This window comes from Alexandromys fortis, unplaced genomic scaffold (genome assembly GCF_014885135.2).
Source record: "Alexandromys fortis isolate MF-2015 unplaced genomic scaffold, M_Fortis_MF-2015_v1.1 scaffold_9, whole genome shotgun sequence".
In the NCBI taxonomy this organism is placed as follows: domain Eukaryota; kingdom Metazoa; phylum Chordata; class Mammalia; order Rodentia; family Cricetidae; genus Alexandromys; species Alexandromys fortis.
The window spans coordinates 19,329,625-19,357,394 of NW_026067892.1; the positions used below are offsets into that span (position 1 = coordinate 19,329,625).

A 27,770-nucleotide genomic window follows, 5' to 3' on the forward strand; every position below is an offset into this window, starting at 1 on the left:
GGGTCAGGGAAGCTCTAGTTCAAGTCTCAGTCTCTGCTGCATATTAAGCCATTGTGAATCCCCCTGGGCGAACTCAGTTGAGCACTTCAGGGTGTGCTATTTTGCTATTTGTTTTTGTGTGTGTGTGTGTGTGTGAGAGAGACAGGGTCTTCCTCTGTATATCTATGCCTCCCAAGGGATTAAAGGTCTGTGCCACTATGCCCGGCTTACAAGGCATGCTGGTTTTTTTTATTTATTTATTTATTTATTTATTTATTTATTTATTTATTACCACACAGCCCCACTACGGTTTCCTGGAGGATCTCCTAGGTAGCTCACGGGGGCATACTCCAGGCAGGTCTGTCCAGTCAGGTGGATTAAACAGTCGACTTTATAGTGGAATGTAATACTGCCATGGTTCAGGTTACAGGTCGTCACATGGTTACCAGCCTTGGGAGACCTGTCACAAGAACCAAGAAGGTCATCGTCCCAGCCATTGTCAGCATCCCAGACCTGCACCCTCAGGGGTCCGCCTGTGGCCAGGAGCACATCCCCAAAGTCCAGCTTGTCAGTCCACTTGGGGTGGTTATTGTTCCACACTGTGCTGGTCCTCAGCTCCTGGCCGCCAAAGAAGACCTTCACATAGGCATCAGAGGCTGTAACATAGTCTCCCCACAGACCCTTTGCCTGGAAATTGGTCACCAGCAGGTGGGCCAAGCCCCTCTGGCGTGGACAGCAGTCCTGGTTGGTGGTCTTCGAGTTGTGGCATACGCATTGGCATGAGTCCCGTGTGTTCCTATGCTGGCCTACCCTACAGGGTCGGTTACAGTTCTGCCAACGAGCCCTGCCTACCACATAATGGCTGATAGCCTGTCTCAGTGCCTCCCGCCTCGGGTCCACATCTTCCACCAGCACGTGCAGGGACTCCAGGCTGTAATCCACCAGTCCAGGGCTGCTGACCAGCGAGGTTATCCAGGTTGAGAACTGTTCGGGGGTAGCCTGGTTCCCGAAGAGCAGGTCTTGCGTGGAATCGAGTTGGCCGCCGACCACGTCGACTTGACGCTCTCGGTAGGCCTGGTGGAAAGAGGTGGTCATCTTGTGCTGTTTCTTCTTCTCCTCGCAGGCTTTGTACTCACTGGAGGCACTGGCCTGGGCACCGATGCTGACCTGGGCCTCCACGTTCAGGCAGTCTCCTACCTCGTCAGCGGTGAGCCCTTCCAGGGTCAGCTGACATGTGCGCAGGGCTGTGAGGACCGAGACACGGCCACCTAGGTTCATAGCCGTAATAAAGTGGGTGCCATAGGATGAGATGAGCCTGTCATAAGCATCCTTCGTGGAGGTGTTGAAGTTGGGGGGAAGCCTCCTAAGTGCTCTTCTGAAATCAGGGTGCAGTGGGGGTTTTTGGACCAGGCGAAAACTGTGGGGAGAGCAGAGATTTAAAGGAGTCTAGTGGGTGGCATTTCCCTGGCTCAGTTCAACCTTCAAGGCCCCTCCCCCATACATACACAGAGATATGAAAGTAGAATGGGGCTACATGGGGCTAGGTGAAAAAAAAGGGAGGGGTTAGCAGGAGCTGGGATAAGAAATAATGTGATTAAAATATATGCATGTAGTGAAACCGTTGTTATTTAAAATTAATATATGCTATCTAAAAACATAAAGTGTGTATACGTGGGATGTTGTGCGAACTGTAATTCATCTTAATAACAAAAACCCAGAGTCAGATATTGGGGTAAATGCTGAAAGATCAGAGAAGTAAAGGAGTCAGTCACTAGAGAGACTTTTTACCTCTACCGAATCCTCAGATCAAAGTGGGCGGATCCTGTCTCCGGGAATCCTCAGACTGCATGCTATGAGTACCTGTCTCTTCCGCCTTAGATTCCTCTCTCTGCCCAGCCATATCACTCCTGTCTCTACCTCTCCAGTTTTGGGATTAAAGTCATGTGACTCCCAAGTGCTGGGATTAAAGGTGTGAGCTGTCACCACCTGGCTCTGTTTCTCTCTCTCTCTCTCTCTCTCTCTCTCTCTCTCTCTCTCTCTTTAGGTTTTTCGAGACAGGGTTTTGCTGTAGTTTTTATTTTATTTTATTTATTTATGATTTTTTTTTTGAGACAGGGTTTCTCTGTAGCTTTGGTGCCTGTCCTGGAACTAGCTCTTGTAGACCAGGCTGGCCTCAAACTCCCAGAGATCCGCCTGCCTCTGCCTCCCGAGTGCTGGGATGAAAGGCGTGCACCACCACCGCCCGGCTCTCACTGTAGTTTTTAGAGCCTGTCCTGGAACTAGCTCTTGTAGACCAGGCTGGCCTCGAACTCCCAGAGATCCGCCTGCCTCTGCCTCCTGAGTGCTGGGATTAAAGGTGTGAGCCGCCACCACCTGGTTTCTTTTTTAGACTGAATCAATCTTGTGTAGCCCAGGGTGGCCTTGAACTCACAGAGATCTGTCTGCCTCTGCCTCCTGAGTGCTGGGATTTAAAGTGTGTGCCACCACTCCCTGACCTCTATGGCTAACTAGTAGCTTAGCTCTGTATTCTGATCTTCAGGCAAGCTTTATGCGTTAGAACATAAACAAAATATCACCACAGTGGAGTAAGGGGTAACGTGTCTCCATGGGTAAACTTTGTTGCTGGGTCTGCCAACCTGAGTTTGGTCCCCAGAACCCACACAGTAGAAACAGAGAAAAGACACTTTCACAAGCTGTTTCCCGATCTCCACACGCTTGTTGTGACACACAGATGCACAAACTAAATAAGTACATACATAAATCAATGAAATAGAAATAGGTTTTAAAAGCCCGAGAAACCAGTGCAGAAGACGTGGAGTCACTGTATCCATGCAGTGAGGAGGAAGGACACACCCAGGTTTCCTGTCTCTGTCCTTACCCAGGAAGGACACCATGGGAGGTTGACCATGCCTGGGAGAGAGGGCTTAGGCGCTCCCTGCCTGTACCTAAATGTCACCAAGCTTGGGCTCAGGAACAGTCTCGCTTCCATCCTGTTTTTCTCCAGATGTGGGTGCTCATAAATAGAGGAGGCCTTTCATGAATGGATACATACATACATACACGATTGATAGATACATAGATACATAGATGGTAGATAGATAGATACATAGATACATAGATGCATAGGTGATAGATATATAGATACATAGATGATAGACATAGATACATAGATGATAGAACATAGATACATAGATGGTAGATAGATACATAGGTAGAAAGATTATAGATAGATAGATTATAAATAGATACATAGATGATAGAAGATAGATAGATAGATAGATAGATAGATAGATAGATAGATAGATAGATAGACAGACAGACAGACAAGCAGGCAGGTATGCAGGGCTGTAGGATCTGTAATCTAAGGACCAGTGCCCTGGTTAGTTTTGTTGGCAACATAGAATCATCTGAGTCCCAGTGAGGGACTCTCTAGATCAGGCTGGCCTGTGGGCATGCCTGTGGGGGATTGTCTGGACTGCTCAACTGATGTGGGAAGAAGACCCAGCTTGAAAGTGGGCAGCGCTGCTTCCTATTTTTGGGCCCTGGACTGTATACGAATAGAGGAAGGTAACTGAGTAGTAAGTATGAATGCATGCATTTCTCTTTGCTCTTGACTGTGGGTATCACGTGACCAGCTGCTCCATGTTCCTGCCGCCTTGATGTCATGTGATAATGGACTGTGACCTGGAAGTAGGGGCTAAAACAAGCCCTCTCTTCTTAGCTGCTCCTTGGTCAGGACATTTTATCACAGCAACAGAAATGAATCTGGAGCAGTGGTTCTAAACTTGGGGGTCACGACCCCACAGGGGGTGTGTCACATAGCAGATATTTACAGCACAATTCATAACAATAACAAATTACAGTTATGAAGTAGCAACTAAATAATTTTATGGTTGGGGTCAGCACAACATAAGGAACCATGTTAAAGGGTCATAGCATGAGGAAGGTTGAGAGCCACTGGTCTAGAACAGTCAGGATTTGGTGTCCTTCTCTGAAGCCATCTGTAGACTATGCTGCTGTTTCAGAGCTCCCAGACCCCTGAAGGGTCCCACTACTCTTCCGGCTCCTCTCTCCCCCTGCGCTCTGCCCCAGCTCTTACCTGTACAGGTGACACTCCACTGCGTCAGAATTAAAGCTGTACTGGTCCTGATGGGTCTTCTCGGTTGCAAAGTTGGCTACCTGGGAGTGGGAGCCAGCCATGGACACGCGCATGCTTGCCTCGGGCTTGGGGTTCACATCCAGGCCCACACGCCAGTCATTATTGATGTTAGCAGCTGCATCCCGGGCCACACCCTCGGTCGAGCTGACTTTGGCTGTGGCCACTTTACGCTGGCAGCTTGAGCTGTGAGGCCGCCAGTGGGCAATGGCCAGAGGCAGGCGTTGTATAGCATCTTTTTGCAGGGCATTTTTACAGAGGGTGCAAGTGCGGTCAGGCCTCAGGAAATTCATTGTGTTCACTGGGAAGGAGCCGGAGCGGCGGAGGGTGGTCACGTCCACACCTTCCCCAGCCAACCATGCCCCTGGCACGAACTTGCGCTTCTCCTTGCATTCCGACCGAGGGGCAGTGTAGCAGGGAGCGGGGACAGGTGGTGGCAGCAGCAGGAAAAGGCCCAGGAGGAACAAGTGAGTGGCCATGGAGCTGTGGGTACAGCTGCCGTGAACTCTGGAAAGCTGTGGAAACAGGGATGAAGGATGCTGACCTCACACACTACTAGGGATAGTCAGGGAGAGAGACTGAAATAACTCTTTAGTTACTGCAGGCCAGAGCTGGCCTCGTCCATTGTGCAGAGAGGCCCAGAAAGGTTAAATGTATAGCCCAGAGTCACACAGCCAGGAGGAGCCCCGTGCTGAGATTTTACTATCTCAGACCTAGTGGGAATCAAGATTGATGACTCTGACCCTGGGCAATGGATGGGGTGTGGGGAGATGGCTCTCACTGTAAGAAGGGACAAAGCATCTATAATAGGTTTAGGCTTTAGAGAAGTTTTCTACCCACAACAGGGTGCCTTTTCCTACCCAATTCCGCTCCCCTGTCCCGGGGATGGACCCCAGAGCCTCATGCACGGCAGGCAAGTGCTCTGCCTCTGAGCCACACTTTACTTATTTATTTATTTATTTATTTATTTATTTATTTATTTATTTATTTATTTTGAGACAAGGTATCGTTAAGTTGTTCAGGGTGACTTTGAAGTCCCTTTGTAGCCCAGACTCTATGCTCTAGAGGAGCTAGGATCTTAAGCCTGTGGTCCCAGGCAGGGCTCCTAGTTAATCCTTGCTCTCTGTTTCTGATTGTAGGGCTCACTTCTGTCTCTCTCTGCAGTGCGCTCCCTTCCCCTCCCTGCACTTCCCATTTGCCTTCTGGAAGGGCACTAGCTCCAATGCTACAGTGAACAATGGCTGCCCTGTGTCTGTGCCCTTGGCTCTCCTGTGAGGGGCTTTGAAGTGTGCCTTCCCCTGCTTAGGTTTCCTGTCTTGCCATTCCCCACCAAGTTCTTTGTGCTTGGACTAGTGGGAGGGACAGACACCTATTTGTTGCCAACTGCTGGGCAACAATCACCTGGACTGTTGATCAGCAATCAACTAGAAGGTTCTTCCTTGCTTTGGGATGGGTTAGGGGCCCATTTTTGATTCCCAGTCTAGCTCTGTCCCACTTCAATGGTTCTTAGCCCATGGTTCAAATGTATTTCTGATGGTCTTAGGAACTGAGACACTGATCAGGAGCAAAACTGCAGTTATGAAGTCACAGCGATAGACCTGTTGTTCTATCTCCTTCCAGGGCCCTCAGAGATCGTTTTCCTCCACTGTCTGCCATATGCAGCAGGGTCTTAGGCGAGGGAGTGGGTGCAGAAGTGTCTCTCACACCTAGCTGCAGGCTTTCATACCCTGCCCAAAAGCAGTGACTTGGAGGTGGAGTTCAGGTGACATGTGGGGCTGAGAGACAGACAGGCAAAAGGGAATCCTGTCAAGCTTTCTGGTCATCCTGCTTAGGTGACCAGAATGCTCCTGACACTGATCCAGGTTCATCAGTTCCCTTCTGGAACTCATTGTATTGTTAGGTAGTCTGTCTACAGGATTTTGCCTCTCCCTTCCCTTCCCTTCCCTTCCCTCCCCTCCCCTCCCCTCCCTTCCCTTCCCCTCCCCTCCTCTTCCCTTCCCTTTTCCTTCTTCCCTTCCCTCTTCCCTCCCTTCCCATCCCCTTTTCTTCCCATCTCCTTCCTTCCCTTTTCTTGCATCTTTTGCGACAGGATCTCGCTGCCTTCCCGAGGAATCATAGGTGTACCCCACACCAGGAGGCCCATTTCCATATTATAAAGACTCTAACTGGGGGCTGGAGAGATGGCTCAGTGGTTAAGAGCACTGGCTGCTCTTCCAGAAGTCCTGAGTTCAATTCCCAGCCATCACATGGTGGCTCATAACCATCTGTCATCAGATCTGGTGCCTTCTTCTGGTATGCAGACATACATGCAGGCAGAATACTGTTTACATAATAAATAAATAAATCTTAAGGGAAAAAAAGGACTCTAACTGCCAGGACTTGAAATAGCCTTTGAGACTGTGGACAGTCTTCATTTACACATGAGCCCTAGAGTGGGCACAAGGCCGATGAAGGAGTTAGTGACCGACCTGAAGGCTTTTGGAGACCCAGGGCTCATGTTTTATGGTCCTAGCACTTCTGGCTCCTTCGGGCTCTGCCTCCCAATTCTCTTTCCCAGATTATCCCAGCCCCCCTGCTTCCCACCCTTCTTCTCCCGTACCTGAAGTCCCACAGAGATGCTGCAGTACAGGGGACACCCGCGCTCCCGATGGACGCCTTTGAAATGGTGCTGCGGTCCCCAGGCAGGCCCACCCTAGTCACCGTCACATCACTACTGCTTCCTGCCCTGCCCCCAGACTGTGGTCACAGGTCCCCACCAGCACCCACCCTGTTGTCACCTCGTCATCCGGTCTGTGACAGCCTTCAGGAAGTCAGCTGTGAAGGCCAGGGCTTCATCTGCCAGGCAGAGGTGTTGGGGTGTGGGACTCTGGTGCGGACCAGCAGGCTGACCATTCTCTGCTTCTGCTCTGAGTGTATAAGATGCAAGGAGCTGTCAGTTGGTGAGTGTGGCCTGGGCTCGAGTGGCCTCTTCTGTCTCAGCTCCGCCTCCAAACCTGTGGAAAGTCACCATGTCCTGGGAGAAGGGACATGAAGATGAGGGGCAGTGTTTAGAATCAGGCTGGATTGTCACTCATTCTCAGTACATGTGACTGTCCCCTCCTCCCTGGGTGGTGGGGAGAGATGTTCACAGCTGGTGCCCACTTCCTGTCCATACCTACATCCCAGCCCTGCACCAGGTTTGAGCAAGCTAGTACTGTTGAGAGCTAGGAAGGAATGAGAGACTGTTGCTCACTCTGCCTTGCCTGAGGTTAGAGTGGGGTGGTTTCCATGGGTGGGGTGACTCACTGGCACCTTCTGGGGGCAAAAACAAAATCATACTGGTTATGAGGTGGGTAAAAAGTGGGCGAGGGGGGCTAGTTCTCAGCACCTCCAAGTGCGTACGTGCTGGGAACAAGTAGCCACAGACCCCAGCCACATGGTCACATCTCGCCCTGGCTTATACCGTCTTCTCAAAACCTGGCCTCCTCTTCTGTTACTCTCCAAGAAATGGCACCTGCCTTGTCCCATGCTGGTATTCTACCCAAGTGGCCTGACCAGGAAGCCAAAGCTTGGAGGTATTTAGTCCCCAGCCATGCTGGAAGGACAATGGGAAAGGCATAGATACCCGTAAAAAGCTTACAGGAAAAGTCCAGACTCGAAACAGGCTCTCTCTAGCTCAGATACACCGGAAACCCACTCTCGGCAGTAGTTTTTAAGCCTCTTTATAGTCCTGAATTTGCTCATCTATGAAACCGAAGGGAGGGTGCTGGGCATGCGAAAGGCCCCGTGTCTTTACCTTCAGTATTATAGTCATTATCCTTATTATTATCATGATCACTATTATATCATCACTATTACATCACCATAATCATGATTGCATCACCATCATCATCACCACCATCTTCATCAAATAAGCAGTATCATCTTCACTATCATCATATCACCAGCCTATCATCTATATCATCACCAACATCATCACCATCACCACAATCACCATCACCACCATCATCATCACCACCATCATTATTATTACTGTCATCACCAACTCCATCAGCAGCAGCAGCACCACCATCATCACCATCATTATCATTACCGTTATCACCATTACCACCATCACCATCATCATCATCACCACCACCATCATCACCATCATTATTACCATCATCACCATCATCATCACCATCATTATCATTACCGTCATCACCATCACCATCACCACCATCACCAGCAGCAGCAGTACCACCACCATCCTCACCATCATCATCATCATCACCATCATCACCACCATCATGCCACCATCACATTACCACCACCATAATCATCAGGAAACCTTTGTCTTTTTAAGAATCCTTTTAGCCGGGACTGGAGAGATGGCTCAGTGACAACGAGCACTGGTTGCTCTTACAGAGGACCCAGATTCAATCCCCAGCACTCAATGGCAACTCAAGTATGTAACTCCAGTCCCAGGGTTTCTGACACCCTCACACAGACATAGACACAGGCAAAACACCAATGAACACAAAACAAAAATAAATTATATGTGTGTGTGTATTTTTAAAAAATAATCCTAGCAAATGACGAGATGTGTGTGTCAAAGGTTCCCCTGGGGGTGTCCTTTAGAGAGCCATGATGACGCCAATGCTTCTGACAGGTTCGGACTGGCAGACTTGGTGAGAGTTATCTTGTCTGTTGACATGTGCAGCGCACAGCTTTCCCTCGGAGATACCAGTTTTGACTGTATTGAGATATAATTCTCTGCTCTACACACACCCGTTGAACATATCTGACCCCATGATTTTTTGCTACGCTCAGAGGGCTGTCCATCTACCACCACAATAGACTTTAGAATATTCTTACCACTCTCCAAAAAAAAAAAAAATCCCTGAGCTCACTCGCCGGAGAGCATCTTGTTTCCCCTTAATACGAACCTAGTCTGTATCTCTGGATTTTCCTGTTTTCTTACTGCTTTGACTGTTTTTTCTTTAGACTACTGTCATCTGGGAAGGGGGACCTCAGTGGAGGAAAGGCCTCCATCAGATAGCCTGTAGACAAGTATGACGTGCTTTTTCTCAATTAGTGATCAATGTGGGAGGGCCCAGCCCACTGTGGGTGGTGACGTCCTTAGGCTGGTGGTCTTGAGTTGTATTAAAAAAGCAGACTGAGCAAGCCACGAGGAGTGAGACAGTCAACAGCCCTCCTCCGTGGTCTCGACTTCAGCTCCTGTCTCCAGGTTCTTGCCTTGAGTTCTTGCCTTGGCTTCCCTCAGCCAACTGTGACTCTGGATACGTAAGCCAAATAGACCCATTCCTCTCTGCTACTTTTGGCCATGGTTTTTATCACAGCAACAGAAACCCAACTAGGACATTGATTTTTCACATAAACGGAATCGTGCAATATGACTGTTTCTGTCTGGCTTATTTTGCTCGATAGCTTCAAGCTTCACGAGTGCTGGGGCATGTGTCAGCCTTTCCACGGCGGAATAATATATGACCGTATGGGCATACCACATTTGCTCAGCTATGCCTCAGTGGATGCTCATATTTTCCCACTTACTCATTAGTATGAACCCTGCTGCTCTGAGTATTTCGGCACAGATTTCTCTGTTTGAACACATGTCTTCGTTCCCTTCAGTGTATGCCTAGGAGTGGAATTGCACAGTTATGCGGTAGCTCCCATTTTAATCGCGTGGGAACCGTTTTCCCATGTGGCTAAAACATTTTCCATTCTCACCCGCTCTGTGTGAGGGCTCCGGCTTCCCCACTGTATTTCCCACCCTTGTGATTGTCTGACTGTGCTACCCTAGCAGGTTTGAAGAGATGGCTCCCTGCGCTTTCTATTTTGATTTCCCTAACGGTGGTTGATAATGTTAGACCTCAAACCTGGGGCGAATGGCTGAGATGCCTAGTTAAGGAATCAAAGCAGATCCTGGCTGCCAGGCTCTCTCTGCATCCCTCAGACTTTACCTGTTACAGAGCCCTCTCAGTTGGGATATGTCACTCTCTGTCCTAAACGTCTTCAGCCTATGGGCTGGGCTGCCCTCCCCACACCTGGCCTTCCCTATATAATCCAACCATTTAGGTTACTTGGTCCTTTCGTCTACTCTCTTTTGGTTCTCCTTGCTGCTGTACCTGGTTCCCCTCTCTCCCATCCCCCTCCACACATGGCCCAGCTCAGTCTGGTCATGTCCACCCTGGACTCCTTCAGATGTCCCTGACTCTGGCTATGCTTCTCCCTCATATCTATAATAAACCTTCTCCTCCACCACACCTAGGAGCAGTCATGTTCTTTCCTTTCTTATTTCTTTTTTTTCTATTCATTTAAGAGATGTGTGCTTTCATCATGGGTCATTTGTTTATATTCTTCGGAAAACTTCTTTTCAAATCCTTTGCCCAGTTTTGAACTGATTTTTTTTTTGTTACTGAGTTGTGATACCTCTTTATATATATATGGATCCTAGACCCTTCAGAGATACACCATTGACCAGCACCCAGCAGGTCATTCTTCAGTGACAGGTTTCTGAGAGGAGGGACCAGGGGATCAGAAAATAAAGAAGATAGCAGAGTTTGGGATCAGGAGATCTTGCCCAAGGTTTGTCTCATACCAAGCAAGTTTATTAAGAAGTGCAGCGTCTTGTATTTGGCCTGTAGGGGGAATATGGGGCAGAGTCAGCATTAAGCTGTCCTACAGTGGGGTAAAGTCAGCAGGAAGCTAACCAAGCAATGGTGCACAAAGGGAACACAGGCTGTCTCAAGTGCACACAGTGGCCCAGGGACAGATAACCTAGCCTCTTCAAGGAGGAAAAGCCAGGTTACCAGGAACTGAAATCTTAACTCCTTCGAGGCTCTGCCCAGCCTCAGGCTGGACCTTGCTAAGTCTGCACCCAGCAAGGACCCAGAAGCAGAGTTCCCTTTGTCCTTCCATCAGGTACTCTGAGATAGCCTCAGTCAGCCTGGCTACCAACACATGGTTTGCAAATATTTCATTTCTGAGTCTTTTTTTTTTCATGGTCTCCTTTTCTTTCTTTCCCTTGCTCCCTCCCCACTTTCCTTTTTGCTGTACTAGGAGTTAAATCAGGGCTTCCCACGCTGGGCAAGTGCTCTTCCGCTAACTCTATCCTCAGCCTTCCCTTTGAGCTTCCTTTCTTTTAAACAAACTTGGGGGCTGCTGGCACCTTATGCACACAATACACTTACAGACACACAGGCAGGCAAAACATCCAGACGTATAAAACAGAAAAAGAATGTAAGCGTAAAAAAAAAATTTGGGGGGATTTATTTACTTTTTAAGTTTTATGTGTATGGGTGTTTTGCTTGCACATATCTGTGCATATTTGCATGCAATGGCTGTGGTGTCAGATCCCCTGGGACCGGAGTTACAGACAGTCGCAAGCTGCCATGTGAGTGGTGGGAATGGAACCCAGGTTCTCTGGGAGAGAGGACTGTGCTCTTAAATCACTGAGCCGTCTCCCCAGCTCCCAAGCTGGCTCTGAACTCATGTTAAAGCTCAGGGTTCTGCCAAAGATTCATGAGTAGCTGGGATTATGAGTCTGCACCCTTAGGACCACTTTCCTCCTCCCTCCCTCCCTCCCTCCCTCCCTCCCTCCCTCCCTCCCTCCCTCCCTCCCTCTTTCTTTCTTTCTTTCTTTCTTTCTTTCTTTCTTTCTTTCTTTCTTTCTTCTTCTTTTTTCTTTCTTTTTTTCCAAAACAGGGTTTCCCTCTGTAGACCAGGCTGGCCTTGAACGTACAGAGATCCACCTGTCTCTGTCTTCTGAATGCTAGGATTAAAGGTGTGGGCCGCCACTGTCCAGCTTTTGGGTTACTTTCCTTTCTTGTCTTTTGCTTTTCTTCTTGTTTTCTAGTATCAGTTTTGGCAAATGACATTTCTAATGGAAAATTTCAGGCCCGTGGGCTTATTTATAGTATGGTACCTCTATCTTTAAAGCATAGCTCTCTGAGTTAGTAGTATGGTATTCTATTTTATTTTTAGAAGGAATCTCATTGTGTAGTCCTGGCTGGCCTGGGACTTAATATGCAGAGCAGGCTTCTCAAATGCACATAGATCCAACTGCCTCTGCATCCCGAGTGCTGAGACTATGGCCTGTGCTACCGTACCTGGCTTGGTCGTGCTTTTTAAAGGATTTTTTTCTGAAGATTTTTAGATGCTGTATAATGTTTTTTAAGACCCTGTTCTTAATTTATTAATCACCCCTGTAGGGAGGCATTTTTACTTTGTTAATAGTTTTTCTTATCTATTTTCTTCTCCTTTTCTATATTATTTAGTCTTCTATTGATCTTTTTCCTAAGTTCTTTAGAAACACTCATTAATTTTCAGTCTTCTTTTGGGAAGCACTGAAGCATTTTCTTACATATATTTTACCATTTACTTATATATTTTTAATCAATTATTTTTTAAAGACTTATTTATTTATTATGTATACAGTATTCTGTCTGTCTGTCTGTTTGCAGGCCCAAAGAGGGTACCAGATCTCATTACAGATGGTTGTGAGCCACCATGTGGTTGCTGGGAATTGAACTCAGGACCTCAGGAAGAGCAGTCAGTGCTCTTAACCTCTGAGCCATTGCTCCAGCCCCCTTTTTTAATCAATTATTTAACTTTTAATTGTATGGGTGTTTTGCCTGTATGTATATATGTGCACATCTGGTGCCCACGGAGACCAGAAGAGGGCATCAGATTCCCTATGTCTTAAACTGTGACCAGGAAGTCGGAGCTACCATTGAGATTCCAGGTGTCTTAGTTACGGTTTCCATTGCTGTGAAGAAACACCATGACCATGGCAACTCTTATAAAGGATAACATTTCACTGGGGTGGCTCGCTTACAGTTTCAGAGGTTTAGTCCCTTATCATCATGGTGGGACATGGCAGTGTGCAGGCAGACATGGTGCTGGAGAAGCAGCTGAGAGTCCTATATCTTGCAGGCAACAGGAAGGGGTCTGAGACTCTGAGTAGTGTCTTGAGCATATATAAGACCTCATATCCCACCTCCACAGTGACACACTTCCTCCAACAAGACCACACCTACTCCCACAAGGTCATACCCCCTAATAGCACCACTCCCTTTGGGGGCCACGTCTTTCAAACCACCACACCAGGATATTGTAGGGTGCCGTACATCTGCCAAGGAAAGCTGCAGGTACTTGGTAGAGCCAGGGTAATGAAAATTTTTCATAAGCTCATATGTTCAAACCCTTTTATTGCAAGAGGCTGCTGAGACTACTGGCCATAAGCCCTAGCTGGCAGACGTAGGACAGTTGGGTCACAGCTAGCATGTTAGGATGTAGCTTCATTCTGCCTGTCACGAATGTGAGGTGCTCCACCCACATCCCTGCTGCTGTATAGCCGCCCCGTCATGCCTTCCTGGCCCACATGGATGGTAACCCTGAAAACTATGGGCCAAAAGAAATCCTTTCTTCCTTAATACACTGCTCCTGGATCTTCAGTCTGTGTCCTGAGGGGCCCTCCTATGTCTGTCACGTTCTGTCAGACAGCCCCTCTGTGCTCAGACAACCCACCCCTGTCCAGTCGCTGCTCACGATTCCCGTCCGCTTTAAGGGAATAGGAGTGGGAAGAAGCAACACCCAGGCAATTAAAGTCTCTTTGATGGGGGAGGGGGAGGGGGTATAATGGAAAAAGGAAGCACAGTTGGCCAGTAGCGAGAAGTCAGGAATAAGGGTCCTGCCGAGCTAATGAAGCTGTCATTGGGAGCTGAGATGAAAACCACCTGCTCAAATGTCACCCTCCCCCACTCCTTTTTTAAAGACAGGGACTCACTATGTAGCTCTGGTTAGCTTGGAATTTTCAGAGGTCCACCTGTCTCAGTCTCCTGAGTGCTGGGATTAAAGAGGTGACACAACCCACTACTCAGAACCACCCTAGGGCCCTGGAAGTGAACGCAGCAGTCTTGTGTGTTAGTGAGTGCAAAACTGAATGGCTCACCCAGGAACAAAAAGAACGAGAGGTTTATCACTTGCGGCAAGTAATAATGTGTGCCCTGAGTTATTTGCTCTCTGGGGGGGAAACAAAACACCAGAAATTCTATGCATATCCATATAAGAAAGTCAGGGGCAGGCATACTTCTGAGCACGCTCAGTTTAAAGTTCCTACAAAGCCACCTTCCAACAGGAAAGATGGCTGACACATTCCTGAGCATGCTCGGTTGCAAGTCCTAGACCATGTGCTCAAAGAGGAAATATGGCAGATATGAATGCTACCGGGCATGCTCAGCTCAGTATTATAACGAGCCAAGTTTATTTCAGGTTGCCTAAAAAGAATGAGTCAGAGTGACGTAGTGACCTTAGACGTTCCTTGTAAGTTTTTCCAAAGAGTTTTTTCACTGAAACAAAAACGACGACTTTGGAAATAAGTTCACCACCATTTAAAGAGCAGCAGGTTCTCCCCTCAAGCCAGTGCAGGAGTTTGCCTAACTTAGCAGCGAACACCAGCGCTGATGGAGAGTTCAGGATGGTCCAAACTGAGCCCAGCTGGTCAGAGGGCTGCTGAAACCCAAAGCAGGGTTGGGACCCCTCCCACAGATGGGCCGCTGGACCTCAATTACTGACATTTCTTCCTGAGATCTTAGGTTTGGGTTTTTGAACACTGATAACATACGCCTTTCACTACAGAAGCCAGTCTCTGGGAACGGAATGGGCGAGTCTTCCTTCCTTGCTGGGTCAGTATGCAGGGTGAGGTCATAGGGCGCTTGACCTACAGGGAGGACATATCTCTAGCGGCTCTCTGGACAGTGGGGCTGGGCGTCTTACCCATTTATTTTGGAAGACTCAGTTGAGGTCAGCTCCTCTGAGCCAGAGGAAGCTGCTCTTGGCCGGTTGCCGTGGGCTGCAGGGCTGCATAGCCCAGGGGTGCTGGCTTTGCCTCTTGTACCATACAATCTTGAGGTCATTTTTAGCTCCATCCAGATTTGGGTCTTCGCACTGTCCTTTAGTCCTCTGTGCTTCACCCTCTGGAGACCTCATCTCTCTGTGGCTCTGTGCGGAGCTCCACCTAAGGCAGAAGCCCAGCTCTATTGGCCCGAAAGTAGCCAGCTGGTGACCGAATCAGGGGCCCTGGGAGGAACTTCTGACCCGGTTCCCACCCTACCACCTCCCAGCTTCCCCATGCTGACTTGGCTAATTGAGCTGGACATCTTGCCAAAAACAGCCCTGAGGCCTGGGAGCCAAACTGTGGGGCTGCTGGAGGGCCCAGCTGGGTTCAGCTGCTAGGACTTAAAAAAGAACAACAGCACCGTGGCCGGAGGGTGACTAATAGTGGCGGCTCCAGGTGTCACGTCAGTTGTCAGAGAAGATGATGGATCGCTTACCCCAAGTTCTCAAGACTCCTCCCTGGAGGCTGATAGTCTTACTCACTTTTCAAGCTGACTGCAGGGCCCGCTTCCGACTTTGTCAGTGCTCCACGGTGTTCTCTGCAATCTACCTGCAGTGTGGCCAAGTTCAGGTGTGGTGGCAGGGCATGGCACGCTAAGGCTAGACCTCTCTCCCTGCAGGGTGGAGACGCTCACAGTTTGGTGACGAAAGTCAAGTTGAATGCTTGCAAATCTGACAAGAGCATGAGAACTGTGTTCTTTGGAGTCTCAAGAGCTGTCTCCAAGTCCCAACGAGCTGTGTGCCCTTACATTGGGTATGTAAGCTTCTCCGGACCTCAGGTCGCCCTGTTTCTGAAATGAGGACACTATCCTTGCCACCAGAGTGCCATGGAAACGTCAGCAACATCATTTTAACCCAACATTGGACGAGTTAGCCTTGGCTGACTCACACACAGCCTGTCCTGCCTGCTAGGTGCTGGTCTATGCAGGATGGGCTCTTTCGGGTCTTGGCATTGTACTTCAATTCTCTGTGCACTTCGCTCTCTGGAGACCTCATCTTCCTATGACTCTGTGCTGAGCTCCACCAAAGGCAGGAGCTCAGCTCTACTGGTCCAAAAGTAGCCAGCGGGTGACTGAATCAAGGGCCAGGCAGTAGTGGCACACACCGTTAGTCCCAGTACTCGGGAGGGAAAGGCAGGCGGATCTCTGTGAGTTCAAGGTCAGCCCAGTCTACAGAACAAGTTCCAGTGCAGACAGATGCTTAGAAATCCTGTCTCCAAAAACCAAAAACCAAAAGAACAAAACAAAATAAAAAGCAACTAACCAACCAACTAAACAAACAAACAAACAAAAAAGCAAATAATACATTTACTTTTTTTTCAGATAGGCTTTTGTTAGAAGCCCAGTATAGCCTTGAACTCTCAATCCTCCTGCCTTTTTCCTAAGTGCTGGGATCACAGGCACAGGCCCTGCTGATCTCAGTGATAGCAGCCTTTACTCCCAATAAACGGCAACAACAAAACAGAAATGTGGGAGAGAGGTGGGTGTGGTGCTGCTTCCCAGGAAGCTGAGGCAGGAGGATCGCATATGCCCAGAAGTCTACAAGCCTGCCTGGAAAAGAAAGGAGGAGGGAAGAATATCATAGTTCTTTAAACTAGGAGAATTTTGCAAGTCTGTAATCCCAGGCTGAGCTAGCGAGATCTTAAACTCAAGATCAGCCTCTGCTACACAGGGAGACCCTGTCTCCAAAACAGACAAACCAAAGAAAGCTTCAACAAGAAGGGTATGTCTCTCCAGACCATGATAAAAATCTCCTAACCCTCAGTGGGCTTAAGAAATAATGTAGCAATCGTCCGGACACATTTGGAAACATTTGGAAAGCCTCTGCCTGGGTTCAGCCTCAATGATAGGACACAGAGGGGAAGTGAGACCAGTGGTTTGTATGTATTAAACTGATGAATTACAAAGAAGGGCTGGAGCGATGGCTCAGGTGTTAAGAGCACTAGTTGCTCTTCCAGAGGACTCGGGTTCGAGTCCTAGTACCCGCATGGTGGCCTACAAATGTCTGTAATTCTAGTTCCAGGAGATCTAATGCCCTCTTCTACCCTCAGCAGGCATTGCACACCTGTGGTCCACAGACACACAAGCAGGCAAACCACTCATACACATAAGATAAAAAGAAAAAAAATTAATGGTTTGGTACAAGAAGCCTAAGCTAGCAGCTTTGAAGGAGCATGGAATGACATGCTGTGGGGACGTGGGGGTGGTCTGTTCCAGGGAGAACTTGTAGGAAATGAAGTCTATGAAAGAGGATCTAGCCATGGGAAAGGACATCCCAGACTGAAGGAAGGTCTGGGGACTGCATCATGACTCAGAACTAAGAGGTACTGTAGAGGGGACCTTACTCACCCACTAATGTCCCTAGTGAAGCTGGGATGTAGAGGCTGGAGGGACAGCCCAACACTACCTAGCTGCCACATCGCTACCCAGCTGCCCCCTCGCTACCCAGCCTCCCCATCACTACCCAGCTGCCCCCTCGCTACCCAGCTGCCCCCTCGCTACCCAGCCACCCCATCACTACCCAGCTGCCCCCTTACTACCCAGCTGCCTTCTTGCTACCCAGACACCCCATCACTACCTAGCTGTCCCCTCACTACCTAACTGCCCAGAAGCAGATTTGACTGGACATGGCCTCCTTATGCTCAGCAGGACTTTCCCTTGTAGGGAAAATGTTAGGTATCATATACAAAAATCAGGTTATCTGCCTCCTGCTAGGTCCCAAGCAGGTGCCCATTCGAGTCCTTAGAACCGCCTTCCTACTATGCAATCGGGGAGCAGAGTAGGGAGGACTGACATCTAACAGGGATCCCATAATACTTTACAAGGTGCTAGGCACATAGCAGGCGCTCAGTAAACATCCCTGTCCTCTAAAATGGCGGGATGTTGGGTAGCGGTAGGTGCTTGCCTCTTAAAGAATACGTAGGTGACACCTTGGGACCACTGATGTTTGGAGAGCAGGCTTGCGAAAGCTCTGACCAAATCGAAAGCAAAGATTTCCAGGTATCTGCATGACTTGGCTTAACAGGGTACTCATCCTGGAAATGACCCAATGTCACCTCCAGCCAGACTACCACTGAGTGGTTGTCACAAGGAGGGCTTCTCAGTCATTCAAGGCTTTCAGTTTCTAAGACTAAAGAGGAAATTGAGACCCAGTGTCATTCCATCTGATGGCTTCTGCTCCCTGGTTCTCACAGAGCCGGACTGATGGCTGGTGGGACTCCGTTCTCTGCCCCCCCACCACCACCACCGTGCTCTCTCTCTTTTCTTCTTTTAAAAATTTATTTATTTGTTTGCCTACTCTATATAGAAAGTTCCTGGCCCCGAACTCCCAGAGACCAGCCTGTCTCTGCTCCCGAGCACTGATATTAAATGCGTATGTCACCACGCCTGTCCTCTGTCCTTTCTTGACAGCAAGCGGCATTTCTAGTCTCATCGCCACAAAGCTCTGTGTTCCATGTCAAGCACCTCATAAAACGGCCATGGTGGCACCCTTCTATAATCCCAATATTTGAGAGGTGGAGGCAGGAGGATCAGAAGTTCAAAGTCATCCTTGCCCAAATAATAAGTTCAAGGCTAGCCTGGGCTACGGGAGACCCAACCTCAAATAAAACAAAAGAAGACAATACTTTAGGTCAAGGCCTGAGGGTATGGCTTCTGGTATGAACACTTGCCTAGCATTCGTGAGGCCCTGGGCTCAACCTCTACACTGCAAAATCAAAACAAGTGGATTTTTTGTGCTAACTGGGAAATGGCACGAAATGACTTTTAGGGATTTTGGGGTCCACCAAACTCATGGTGTTTTGTGTTTTGCTTTGCTATTGTGCTTTGAAATGTTCATTTGTGTGTGGATGTGTTCCTGTGTGGCCATGTGGAGACCAGAAGTCAACCTCTGGTGTCATTCATGAAGAACCATTCAACTTTTCGAGTTAGTCTCTCTCACTGGTACCTGGGGCTTGCTGATTTGGCTAGCTTGGCTCTTTGGGGGGATCTTCCTGTCTCTGCATCTTCATCCTCAGAAGTACAAAGTTTACATGGGTGCTGGTGATCAAACTCAGGTTTGCCATCCCCTGTCCCTGATTTTTTTTTAAAGGAGTCAGAGGCGCTGCCTGTCAGCTATGGATGCTGACTAAGAGATGATGTGTGGGGTTTGCTTTAAATAACTTGGGTGTGGAGGCTAGCACTGATGTGATGCTGGCTGTGTGATTGTAACGATAGAGGTGGGTACTGAGAAAATGAGGGGGGTCTTCGTACTATTCTACCTTCGTTTACATGAGTGTGCATTTCTGAGTAATAAAGCAAAAGGTCAATAAGAAAGTGTCCCCTCTCCCACTGAGCCTGGTCACTACTGCTTCTGGGGCAGTGCAGTCATTTTGTGACGAAGAGGGGACAAGCCTGAAGATGAGACTAAGCATCAAGTAAGGCAGCACGGAAGGAGAGCTTTAAAATATAATATGTAAGTGGTTTTGTGCATCTACACGATATCTAGGCTCAATAACTGAGGGGATGCTTGACGTGTGTCCTGAGTTTGGCTTATTTCCCTTCTTATGGTGATCTCCAGTTCGTTCAGCTTTCCTGCAAATGACGTAAGTACTTTCTTCTTCGTGGCTGAATGAATTTCTGTGGTGTATATGAACCACATTTTTTTTTATTAATCTGCTGATGGACACATAGGCTGATTTCACAACGAGTGGAATCATTTTGAGGTGGTAAATTCACCAGCTCAAGAACTGGTTTACTTTTAGATTTCTTCTTTAGTTGTTGATTTGTTTATGTGTTTTGTGTGTGTGTGTGTGCGCGCGCGCGCGCGCGTTGGGCACACTTGGGGACAACTTCCCACCTTCTGCCGTCAGGATTGGGGGCAAGTCCCTTCACCTGGCTAGTCATTTTACTAGCCTGGAATTCCTTTTCATGAGATGCTAATTAACATTAAAAAACAATTATTTGGCTACAGGTACTCTTAATTGTTCTAGAAAAAGGAGCAATATCGAGGCCTGACCCTTCTTCGATGAGGGGTGCCACCATGGCATCTGAAAGGGCAACAAGGCAGGAAGAAAAGCCTGTAGGAAACCGATGGACTCTCTCAGGGCTCCAGGAAGCACCAGAAGGCGCTATTTTTTGCTTCCCCACTGGCCTCTGGGGAAAAGGATGTCCACATCCCAATCACAGACCTTATAGTTTCTGGGGCGGAAATCACAGAACCAGAGCTGGGAAGGACAGCTGTCCTTTCTGGCCTCCAGCCCACAGGGATAAGGAGACTTCCTTTCTCTGAGCCCCCCAACACCAAGCAACCGTGCCACGCAACGATTACACACAGGGTGCAAACAGCGCTGTTTCTAGCTGACCTCACGGCCCAGCTGCTCTCGGGGGATGTCCTCCATTCTGTAATGCAAGACCAGTCACTGTGGTTAGCTGAACCCAGCCGGGTCTCCTAGATACGGACATTAGACAGTTGCCAAAAATGTGCGGAGGAAACGCTGGGGAAGAACAAGGAGGATGTGGAAAAAGGCCACAAGGCACGGATCTCTCCTTGTCCTCTGGATCCTCACAGAGTTCTGCCTGGGGCCACTGGGGCTCAGCTATGCTCCAGGCCAGGCATCAGAGATTGGGATAACCGAAATCTGGTAGCCAGGATGAGTGGCAGGTCACAAAACTGTGTTTATTCTCAGTCCTAATTGGCCCCATTTTTTAAGATCTTGTTTAGTTGAACTGTAACCCTTAAATTTGAGCAAATATCAGAATCTCCCATAGCATGCTAGCTGCTGGGCTCACTCTCTCAGTTTCTGATCCAGCAGGTCTGGGGTAGAGCCTGAGAACCTGCATTCTAACTAAGCACAGGAGTAAGCCCATTCTGCAGAAAGGTTCCATATTGGACAATCACTGGCTTTTACCCCTGCAAGACCCTGACTCTCGGGCAGAGGGAGGAGGAATTCCAAACCCTTTGTCCTTTTCACTTTGGCTGAATCAACCATAAGTGGCTCAGAGTGGTCCTGGGTAGAGCTGAGGGCTTACATTATATTTGTTGTGCTTAGATTTTTCTGTAGTGCTGGGCACGGAATCAGGGTCTCATGAATGCTAGGCAAGTGTTCTATCCCCGAGCTACAATCTCAGCCCATTTGGGCAGGAGGACAGGGAGCTCAGAGCCTTAGAGGGTTAGATGCTCTGAATGACCTCATTGTGTGGTCTTGAAAAGTTATCTATCTTCTTCTGGGCCTCAATTTGTGCCCCTGTAAAATAAGCATTTGACACATTTCTGGATGTATTATTGTCTTCATTAGGGTTGTTGCTGCTGCAATGAAACCATGTGCCCAAAGCTATGGGGGGGGGGGGTATTTGGCTCTATCACTGAAGGAAGCCAAGACAGAAACTCAAGCAAGGCAGGAACCTGGAGGCAGAAACAGATGTAGAGGCCATGAAGGGGTGCTGCTTACTGGCTTACTCCTCATGACTTGCTCAGCCTGCTTTCTTATAGGATCCAGGACCACCAGCCCGGGGTGGTCCCACCCATCATGGGCCAGGCCCTCCCCCATTAATCACTAATTAAGAAAAGGCTCTACAAAAAAGACAAGATCTCCTGAGTAAATTGGGAGCATGGGGACCTAGGGGGAGGGCTGAAGGGGGGAGGGGAGAGGCAGAGAGGGGAGCAGAGAAAAATGTAGAGCTCAATAAATATCAATAAAAAAATTAAAAAAAGAAAAGGCTCTGCAGGCCTGCCTACAGCCCAGTCTTATGGAGGCATTTTTAAAATCAAGATTTCCTCCTCTCCAATGACTCTAGTTTGTGTCAGTTTGACATCAGTTTAATCAGCACAACTATAGTTGCCATCATGAAGACGTTTTGAAAACTAAAAAGGAACACAGAGAGGCAGCATCTCCCAGGGGCCGTTGTGCTTGCAAGCACACTGGTTGTGGGACACTACCTGGGCATGGATGTTTGCCAGCTGTGGGTTCTGGTCTGAGCTGCCTGACCTGGGGCTGTTGAGAAGATCAAGGTAGGCATGTCAAGTGTTAGCTATGATGACTGCTTCTGTTTTCAAAATCTTTTAAGATTAGGAAACCAGGAAGATCTCTCCTCTTCCCCATCCCTGCCCCATTGTGGACCTGGAGACCTTCACGTAGACTCCCAGTTCCCATGCATGCCTTGAGTTTTCCCCTGGAGTGATGGGTTGTTCTGGGAATCACCTGAGCCCTCAGATTCTCCAGGGGTGAATCCTTCTCTGACTCTGACTCATTTGATGATTTAGCATTGGTGAGGGCCTACTATGTACACAACACAGGGATTGAGGATCCTGAAGCTTAAAAAGCTCTCCCAGGTCCCTGCTCCCTATGGAAGATGGGAGCAAGCAGATGCTGATCTTGAAATCACACAGGATGACATTAGAACACAGCAAGAACTGGCTCCCTTGGAGGAGAGGAAGAGCCCTGCCAAGGTCCTGAGGCCGGGTGAGCATAGTGCCTGCAAGGCAGGAGGATGGGCAACAAAGGGTCTAGCCTCTATCCTGAGCCTGATGGAGGCTTTAGAGATTTGAAAGCGGAGAGAGCCACACGATGTGAGGGGCTGTCTCTTCTGGCTATAACTAGAGAAGATTCCAGGGGCCAGAGGAGATCTGCTAAACACAGCATGTGCTGTTCAGGAAAAGCGTGCTGTGTTCTGTGTGCTGTGGGTATGAGTTCGTCTTAGAAAGAGGATGCTGCATTTAGAAGATCTTCCGAGTCTGCTCCATGAACTCAGAAGTGACCTGGGAGCCCCAGGCTGCCTGGTGTCCTGATTGTCTGGGTGAACGTGGTGATTTGCACTGAGCTCTGGTGGGATTCTCTTCCTCTCTTGAGAATCTCAGAGCCACTGATTGCATCAAGGATTCTAAGATGAGAGCCCCCTTCCTGTGTTTTGGGGTTTTCACCTCCTCCGGCTAGTAATCAGACTTGTCTGCCATAGCAGCTGAGACTCAACAAACCACAGCCACCTGCTGGATACATTCTGTGACAACACTGCCCCTTGTCACAAACTCACACCCTTAGGGGCTATCGGGAACTCCCCAAGGTAAAGACATGTGTGTGAACCTTGAGCCAGCTAATCTTCACCCTGGACCACAAGCAGGAGGGAAGGAAGTGTGGAGGCTCTTTTTCCACAGCGGAGGCAGCAGGGATCTTGGTCAGGGGTCTGGTCCCCCAGCTGAATCAGTTGTGTGACCTCAGTTGTCTAGTGGAACTATTGAGCCGAAGACTGGCCCTTGTAGACCCTACCCTCTGGGATTTTGATGGTTCCGAGGAGCTCAGGCTGGGCACATCTCCAGCCACATCTCCAGCCGGCTCAGTGGCTCCTCCCTCACACTGCTACAATGTAACCTCTCAATGCACACTTGCTACAATGTAACCTCTCAATTCACACGCCCGCTTCCTCTTTCCTTCTGGGTAACTGGATCATAGCATCTAGCTAATGCTGCCTTTCCTCTGTGTGGGATATTCACTCAGGCAGGCTGGTTTACTTTCTCTGTGCATGGCCCCCTCCCAGCCGGGACACATCCTTCACTCATCTGGCTTCTCTGTCTTCCCCAGGCTCCTTCTCCTCCCAGACATCCCTTGTCCTTACTAGCCACCCTGCTCCTCTAGCCACTGGCGTTTCTCCAGCCTTCTCTCACCTGGCGCAAAGTTTATTGGAACATGAGCCATCTCTTCTGACTGGCCCCTGGTGACAGACGACACCTAGCATCTTCCTCCCTGGAACCTTGCACTGAACATTGGATAAGTGTGGGAAGGCCATTGCCCATGGAGTGCCACCTACCCGCCCCTCCAAGCCACTCTCCCAAGGCATCAGCTTGGGAAACCCAGAACTTGCCTTCCTTGGAGACTCCTCCGGGCTACAAGGGTGGGTTTCTTCACAAGGCCCTGTTCACGTCCAGAGGCAGGGCTACCCAGCCACTTCCTCACCTTTTGTCCCCATCGCCCTCTCCCTAACAAAGCCTTTCTCAGTGGAAAAGGGCCTGGACACATAATCCTTGGCCAACACAAGCAACCATTGTAGCCTTAGGGAAAGGGGGTGGGGGCAGAGAAATAGGATGAGGTTTTGATTTCCCTTTGCCAAGGCTGGCTCCAGGGAAGGCCCCAGCCCACAGCTCATGACTCAGCCTCTGGGGCTGCAGCTGCAGTCTGTGCCTCTTAACTTGCTCTGCTTGGGGCAGGAAGGAGGAGAAGGAGGAGAAGAAGGAGTGGGGCCAGGATGCTTGAGCTTTCTAGAGTAATCTTCTCTGGGATGGCCTTTCCCTTAGGGAGCAAGGGAGCTATCCTTCTATCACTTTGCCACATCTGTTCCCACTTCACTGCCTGGAAGACTGAGGCCCCAGGCACGCAAGTCGTTATCTTAGAATCATTTAGTAGGTTTGCTGCGTTCTGAAGCTGAACCTTTGCAGCCCATAGCCTGCTCATCTCCTTGACCCTCCTTCGACCCTGGCCCACTTCCTGCCCACATCAACTTCACACTTAGCCCCCTCTGCCCTGACTTGACCTCACTGGTGGTTGATGCCATTTATAACTGAGTGCTTCGATGTCATTTGGAATATAAGGGGCATGTGCTCTCTGAGCTGACTTCAGAAATGAGCTGGCCTCCCCTCAGCGTCATTTCAAAGCCGTAGGCACAGTTAAACACAAACAAGAAAACAATAAAAATAGCGAAGCCAACCATATCCTCCTTCCTCAAAGTCTCCACCTATGAGTACTTTGAAGTATAGCCTAATTTCAAATCATTAAGAACATACTTGTAAAGTGGAACAAGAACGTGGGTTTTTCTGATGGGCTGTGGGCCCTGACTGTGGAACTGGTCTCGACAGGTCGTCAAGCCAGCATCTGCTGTGCCTGTTCTTCGCACTTCAGGCTATAGAGTGCGGGGTGGACATACTGGGCGTTCTTCGTTTATTGTGTGTCTTTTGTGTCTGTGGTTAACAGCTATGCCACAGATGAGGAAACAGGCGTAGAGTTGGGATTTCCATCTGGGCAGTTGGGCTGAGTGACCGTACAGGGCCCCTCTCTTCACCTTCCTGCGCCCTGCTTTTGATTAGAACACAGGACAGCAGAAGTACCCTAGGGTTCATGGTGTTGTCATCTGCAAAGTGGGAATGTCCAAGGGGTCAGGAACTAGTAGGGCAACTCGGGAGGTGGGGGGAACTCCCCATCCTCATCATCAAAATGCTGTGGGACACCCCTAAGTAGTCACAGAGCCGGCAAAGGGGGCGGAGTAGTCCTGGGAAGCTGTTCAGGCCGTGGCTCCGGAAAGCTCTGGCGTCTGAAGGGACGATCGCCCCGTGCGCCAGGAGCCCCCGCGCGCGGGCTCCGCGTGGCACTTCCGATTCGGGCCGCACGCCGTGGCTCGCCAGGCCCGCCCCCGCCCCCAGCGCCCGCGCCCCCCGCCCGAGCCGCGCGGCCCGCCCTGCCCGTGTACCCGCCCCGCGCCCCTAGCCGGTCTCGCCGAGTCCGGGCGGCTCGGGACAGCACGGGCGGACAGAGCGGCTGCAGCTGGAGCTACCAGTGCGGGCGCCCTGCCGTGGGGGCCGGGAGCTGGCCGGCAGGAGGCGGAGGCAGCCGGCTGCTCTGCGATCTGGCAGACCGGGCACTCGGGCGCCTGCCCGTTCCCGTCCTCGCGCGGCCACATGGCTCGGCTCTGCGCGCTGCTGCCCTGCCTGCTGCCCTGGTACTGCACGCTCTGCGCGGCCGCGGGCAGTCAGACCCCAGGTGCGTGCGTGCGTGCGGGTAGCGCGGGGACGTGGGGGTCTCTGGGGTACTAGGGGTCCGAGTGGCCCCAGGATGCAGGAGCCAGCCTAGCAGGGTTCGAGGCGGGTGGAAGGTGGTGTGCACCAGGTTCAGACCGAGTTGCTTGGTTTTGGCTGCTTTTAGCCATTTCTGCCCCATTCTGTCACTGGCGAAGTGACCTGCAGGAGGGGTTTGGGAACACGCGTCTCTGCCCCTGAGAAAAAGTCACAGTGAGCTACCCCTCCCCCTCTCTTCCCCCACGTCTCTTGATCTTTAATGCCTTGTCTCCAACTTGGGTAGCACTTGTGGAACTGTGTGCACGTGCGTGTCTGAGTGTGCATGTCTGGTTGTCCCACACGGAATCAGGCTAGCAGGTGATTGCTTCCCACAGCAGAAAACTGTGGGCACCGTTGCTTCTGATCAGAAAAAAAAGGCTCTTCCCCTATTCCCCTCCAAGCCCACGACATAGCATCCTCAGATACTATAGGTTGTCTCCCAGGCATAGACCAGAGACATACCACATACATCTTACAGCATGGGTACCCTTTGGGTGCTTTGGGGGCATACAGAAAGGCTCTGTCATTTCTAGGGAAGGTTCATGTGCGCAAGTGGGACCCCTTTTACACAGTCTTGGGTTCCTTTGCCTGTCACAGCGAAAAGATAAAGGGACACCCCCCCATTTACAATGGCCCCCCGGGAAATCTTAAAGGAGCATCCTTCTCTGTGTGTTTTATCAGTGCTGTTAGCTGGAGTGGCGAGAGATAGGACTATGGAGAAGTGGAAATTCCTTCCAACTTGTGTCCATGAATCACCAGGCCTGGGAGCCAGTGAGCTGTCATTCCTGCCTGGCTGTGCACACAGAGAGAGGACTGCATGAGGATGGGGCCCACTGACTGGCAAATGGCCGACAGCGCAGGGCCATGACCTCACACTTCAGTCAGCCCAAGTGGGCAGGTCACCCCCCGTGTCTCTTATTTTTGAAGCTCTATATTTATCCTGCTTGGGGCTGGGCAGTGCAGATGTCTCACAGCCACTTCGCTGCTTTTAAAAAAGTTTCCTTTCTAACCTCGGGAAAATATATAACGGCGCCTTCTCCAGCCCTTCCTTTATCTGTGTCAAGGGCCCCGATCCCCTGGGTTTCTAGGTGTGTTTGTTTTGGCAGCGGCATTCTTGGGAGCGTGGCAAGGTCTCTACCCCAGGCTGGTGACTTCAGTACACTGGGGGAGTTGAGGCAGGTCTGGAATTTCAGCCCTTTCTAAGCAGTGCTCAAAGTTGGAAGGCTTGTTGCTATGGTGATGGGACTCTGTTTGACATCATTTGTTTAGTTCTGCTAAATATAAAAAAAAAAAAAAGACCGGACAGCTACAGAAATAATGTACGTTCACAAATTTATGTCTACCTGAATGGGTGACTGTACAGGCTCAGGAAGTAATGGAGAGAAAAATGAATGAACTTGGGCTAAGGGCTCTGTGATAGGTGATGCTCACCACTGCCTGTCTATCTCCCCCTCCCCAAAGGGAATTCCCAGATTTCTCTTACCTTTGTACAGCGTACCATGAAGTGACTCTGTGTTTACCTCCGACAGACCCGCACCACTCTGGGAAACTCCGTGACTACGTCGTGACTGTGCCCTGTAGCACGGATTTTCGGGGACGCTTCTTGTCCCATGTGGTTTCAGCCCCCACAGCAGCCACTTCGCATAGCCACCTCCGGGTGGCTCGCAGCCCCCCGAGACTGGAAAGAGAGACTCTGAGGCCTGGTGGTCCAAGGCACCACTTCCTCTACTTCAACGTGACTGTCTTTGGGAAGCTGCTTCACTTGCGCCTGCAGCCCAACCGGAGGTTGGTGGCACCGGGCGCCCCTGTGGAATGGCACGAGGACTTCCGGGAGCTCTTCCGACAACCCCTACAGCAGGAATGTGTGTACACTGGAGGTGTCACTGGAATGCCCGGGGCAGCCGTTGCCATCAGCAACTGTGATGGATTGGTAAGGGACAAAACTTTCCCTCCTTCTGAGCATCGA

At 49.8% G+C, this 27,770-nt stretch overlaps 2 protein-coding genes across 5 annotated transcripts in view; one reads left to right on the plus strand and one right to left on the minus strand.

Annotated features, from left to right (window-relative positions):
• Nucleotides 1-241: 241 nt before the first annotated feature.
• On the minus strand, nt 242-27,405 carry Prf1 (perforin 1). 3 transcript variants are annotated; one of them, XM_050141766.1, is made up of 4 exons: nt 27,288-27,405; nt 6,913-7,148; nt 4,079-4,650; nt 242-1,396 (listed from the first exon to the last, which is right to left on the minus strand). In XM_050141766.1, exons 3-4 carry the CDS (start codon nt 4,612-4,614, stop codon nt 268-270), a joined length of 1,665 nt encoding a protein of 554 aa, XP_049997723.1. In that variant the 5' UTR covers nt 4,615-4,650; nt 6,913-7,148; nt 27,288-27,405; the 3' UTR covers nt 242-267. The 3 variants fall into 3 exon arrangements, with proteins under 3 accessions (XP_049997723.1, XP_049997743.1, XP_049997733.1); XM_050141786.1 differs by having other exon boundaries at nt 6,902-7,148; XM_050141776.1 differs by lacking the exons at nt 6,913-7,148; nt 27,288-27,405 and adding an exon at nt 6,735-6,815.
• The window catches only part of Adamts14 (ADAM metallopeptidase with thrombospondin type 1 motif 14), a 67,246-nt gene continuing 64,751 nt past the window's right edge, over nt 25,276-27,770 (plus strand). For both annotated transcript variants that reach the window (XM_050141757.1, XM_050141763.1), the window contains exons 1-2: nt 25,276-25,730; nt 27,334-27,734. In XM_050141757.1, the coding sequence (XP_049997714.1) occupies nt 25,649-25,730; nt 27,334-27,734 (483 nt within the window). In that variant the 5' untranslated portion in view covers nt 25,276-25,648. The remainder of the gene's footprint in view (nt 25,731-27,333; nt 27,735-27,770) is intronic.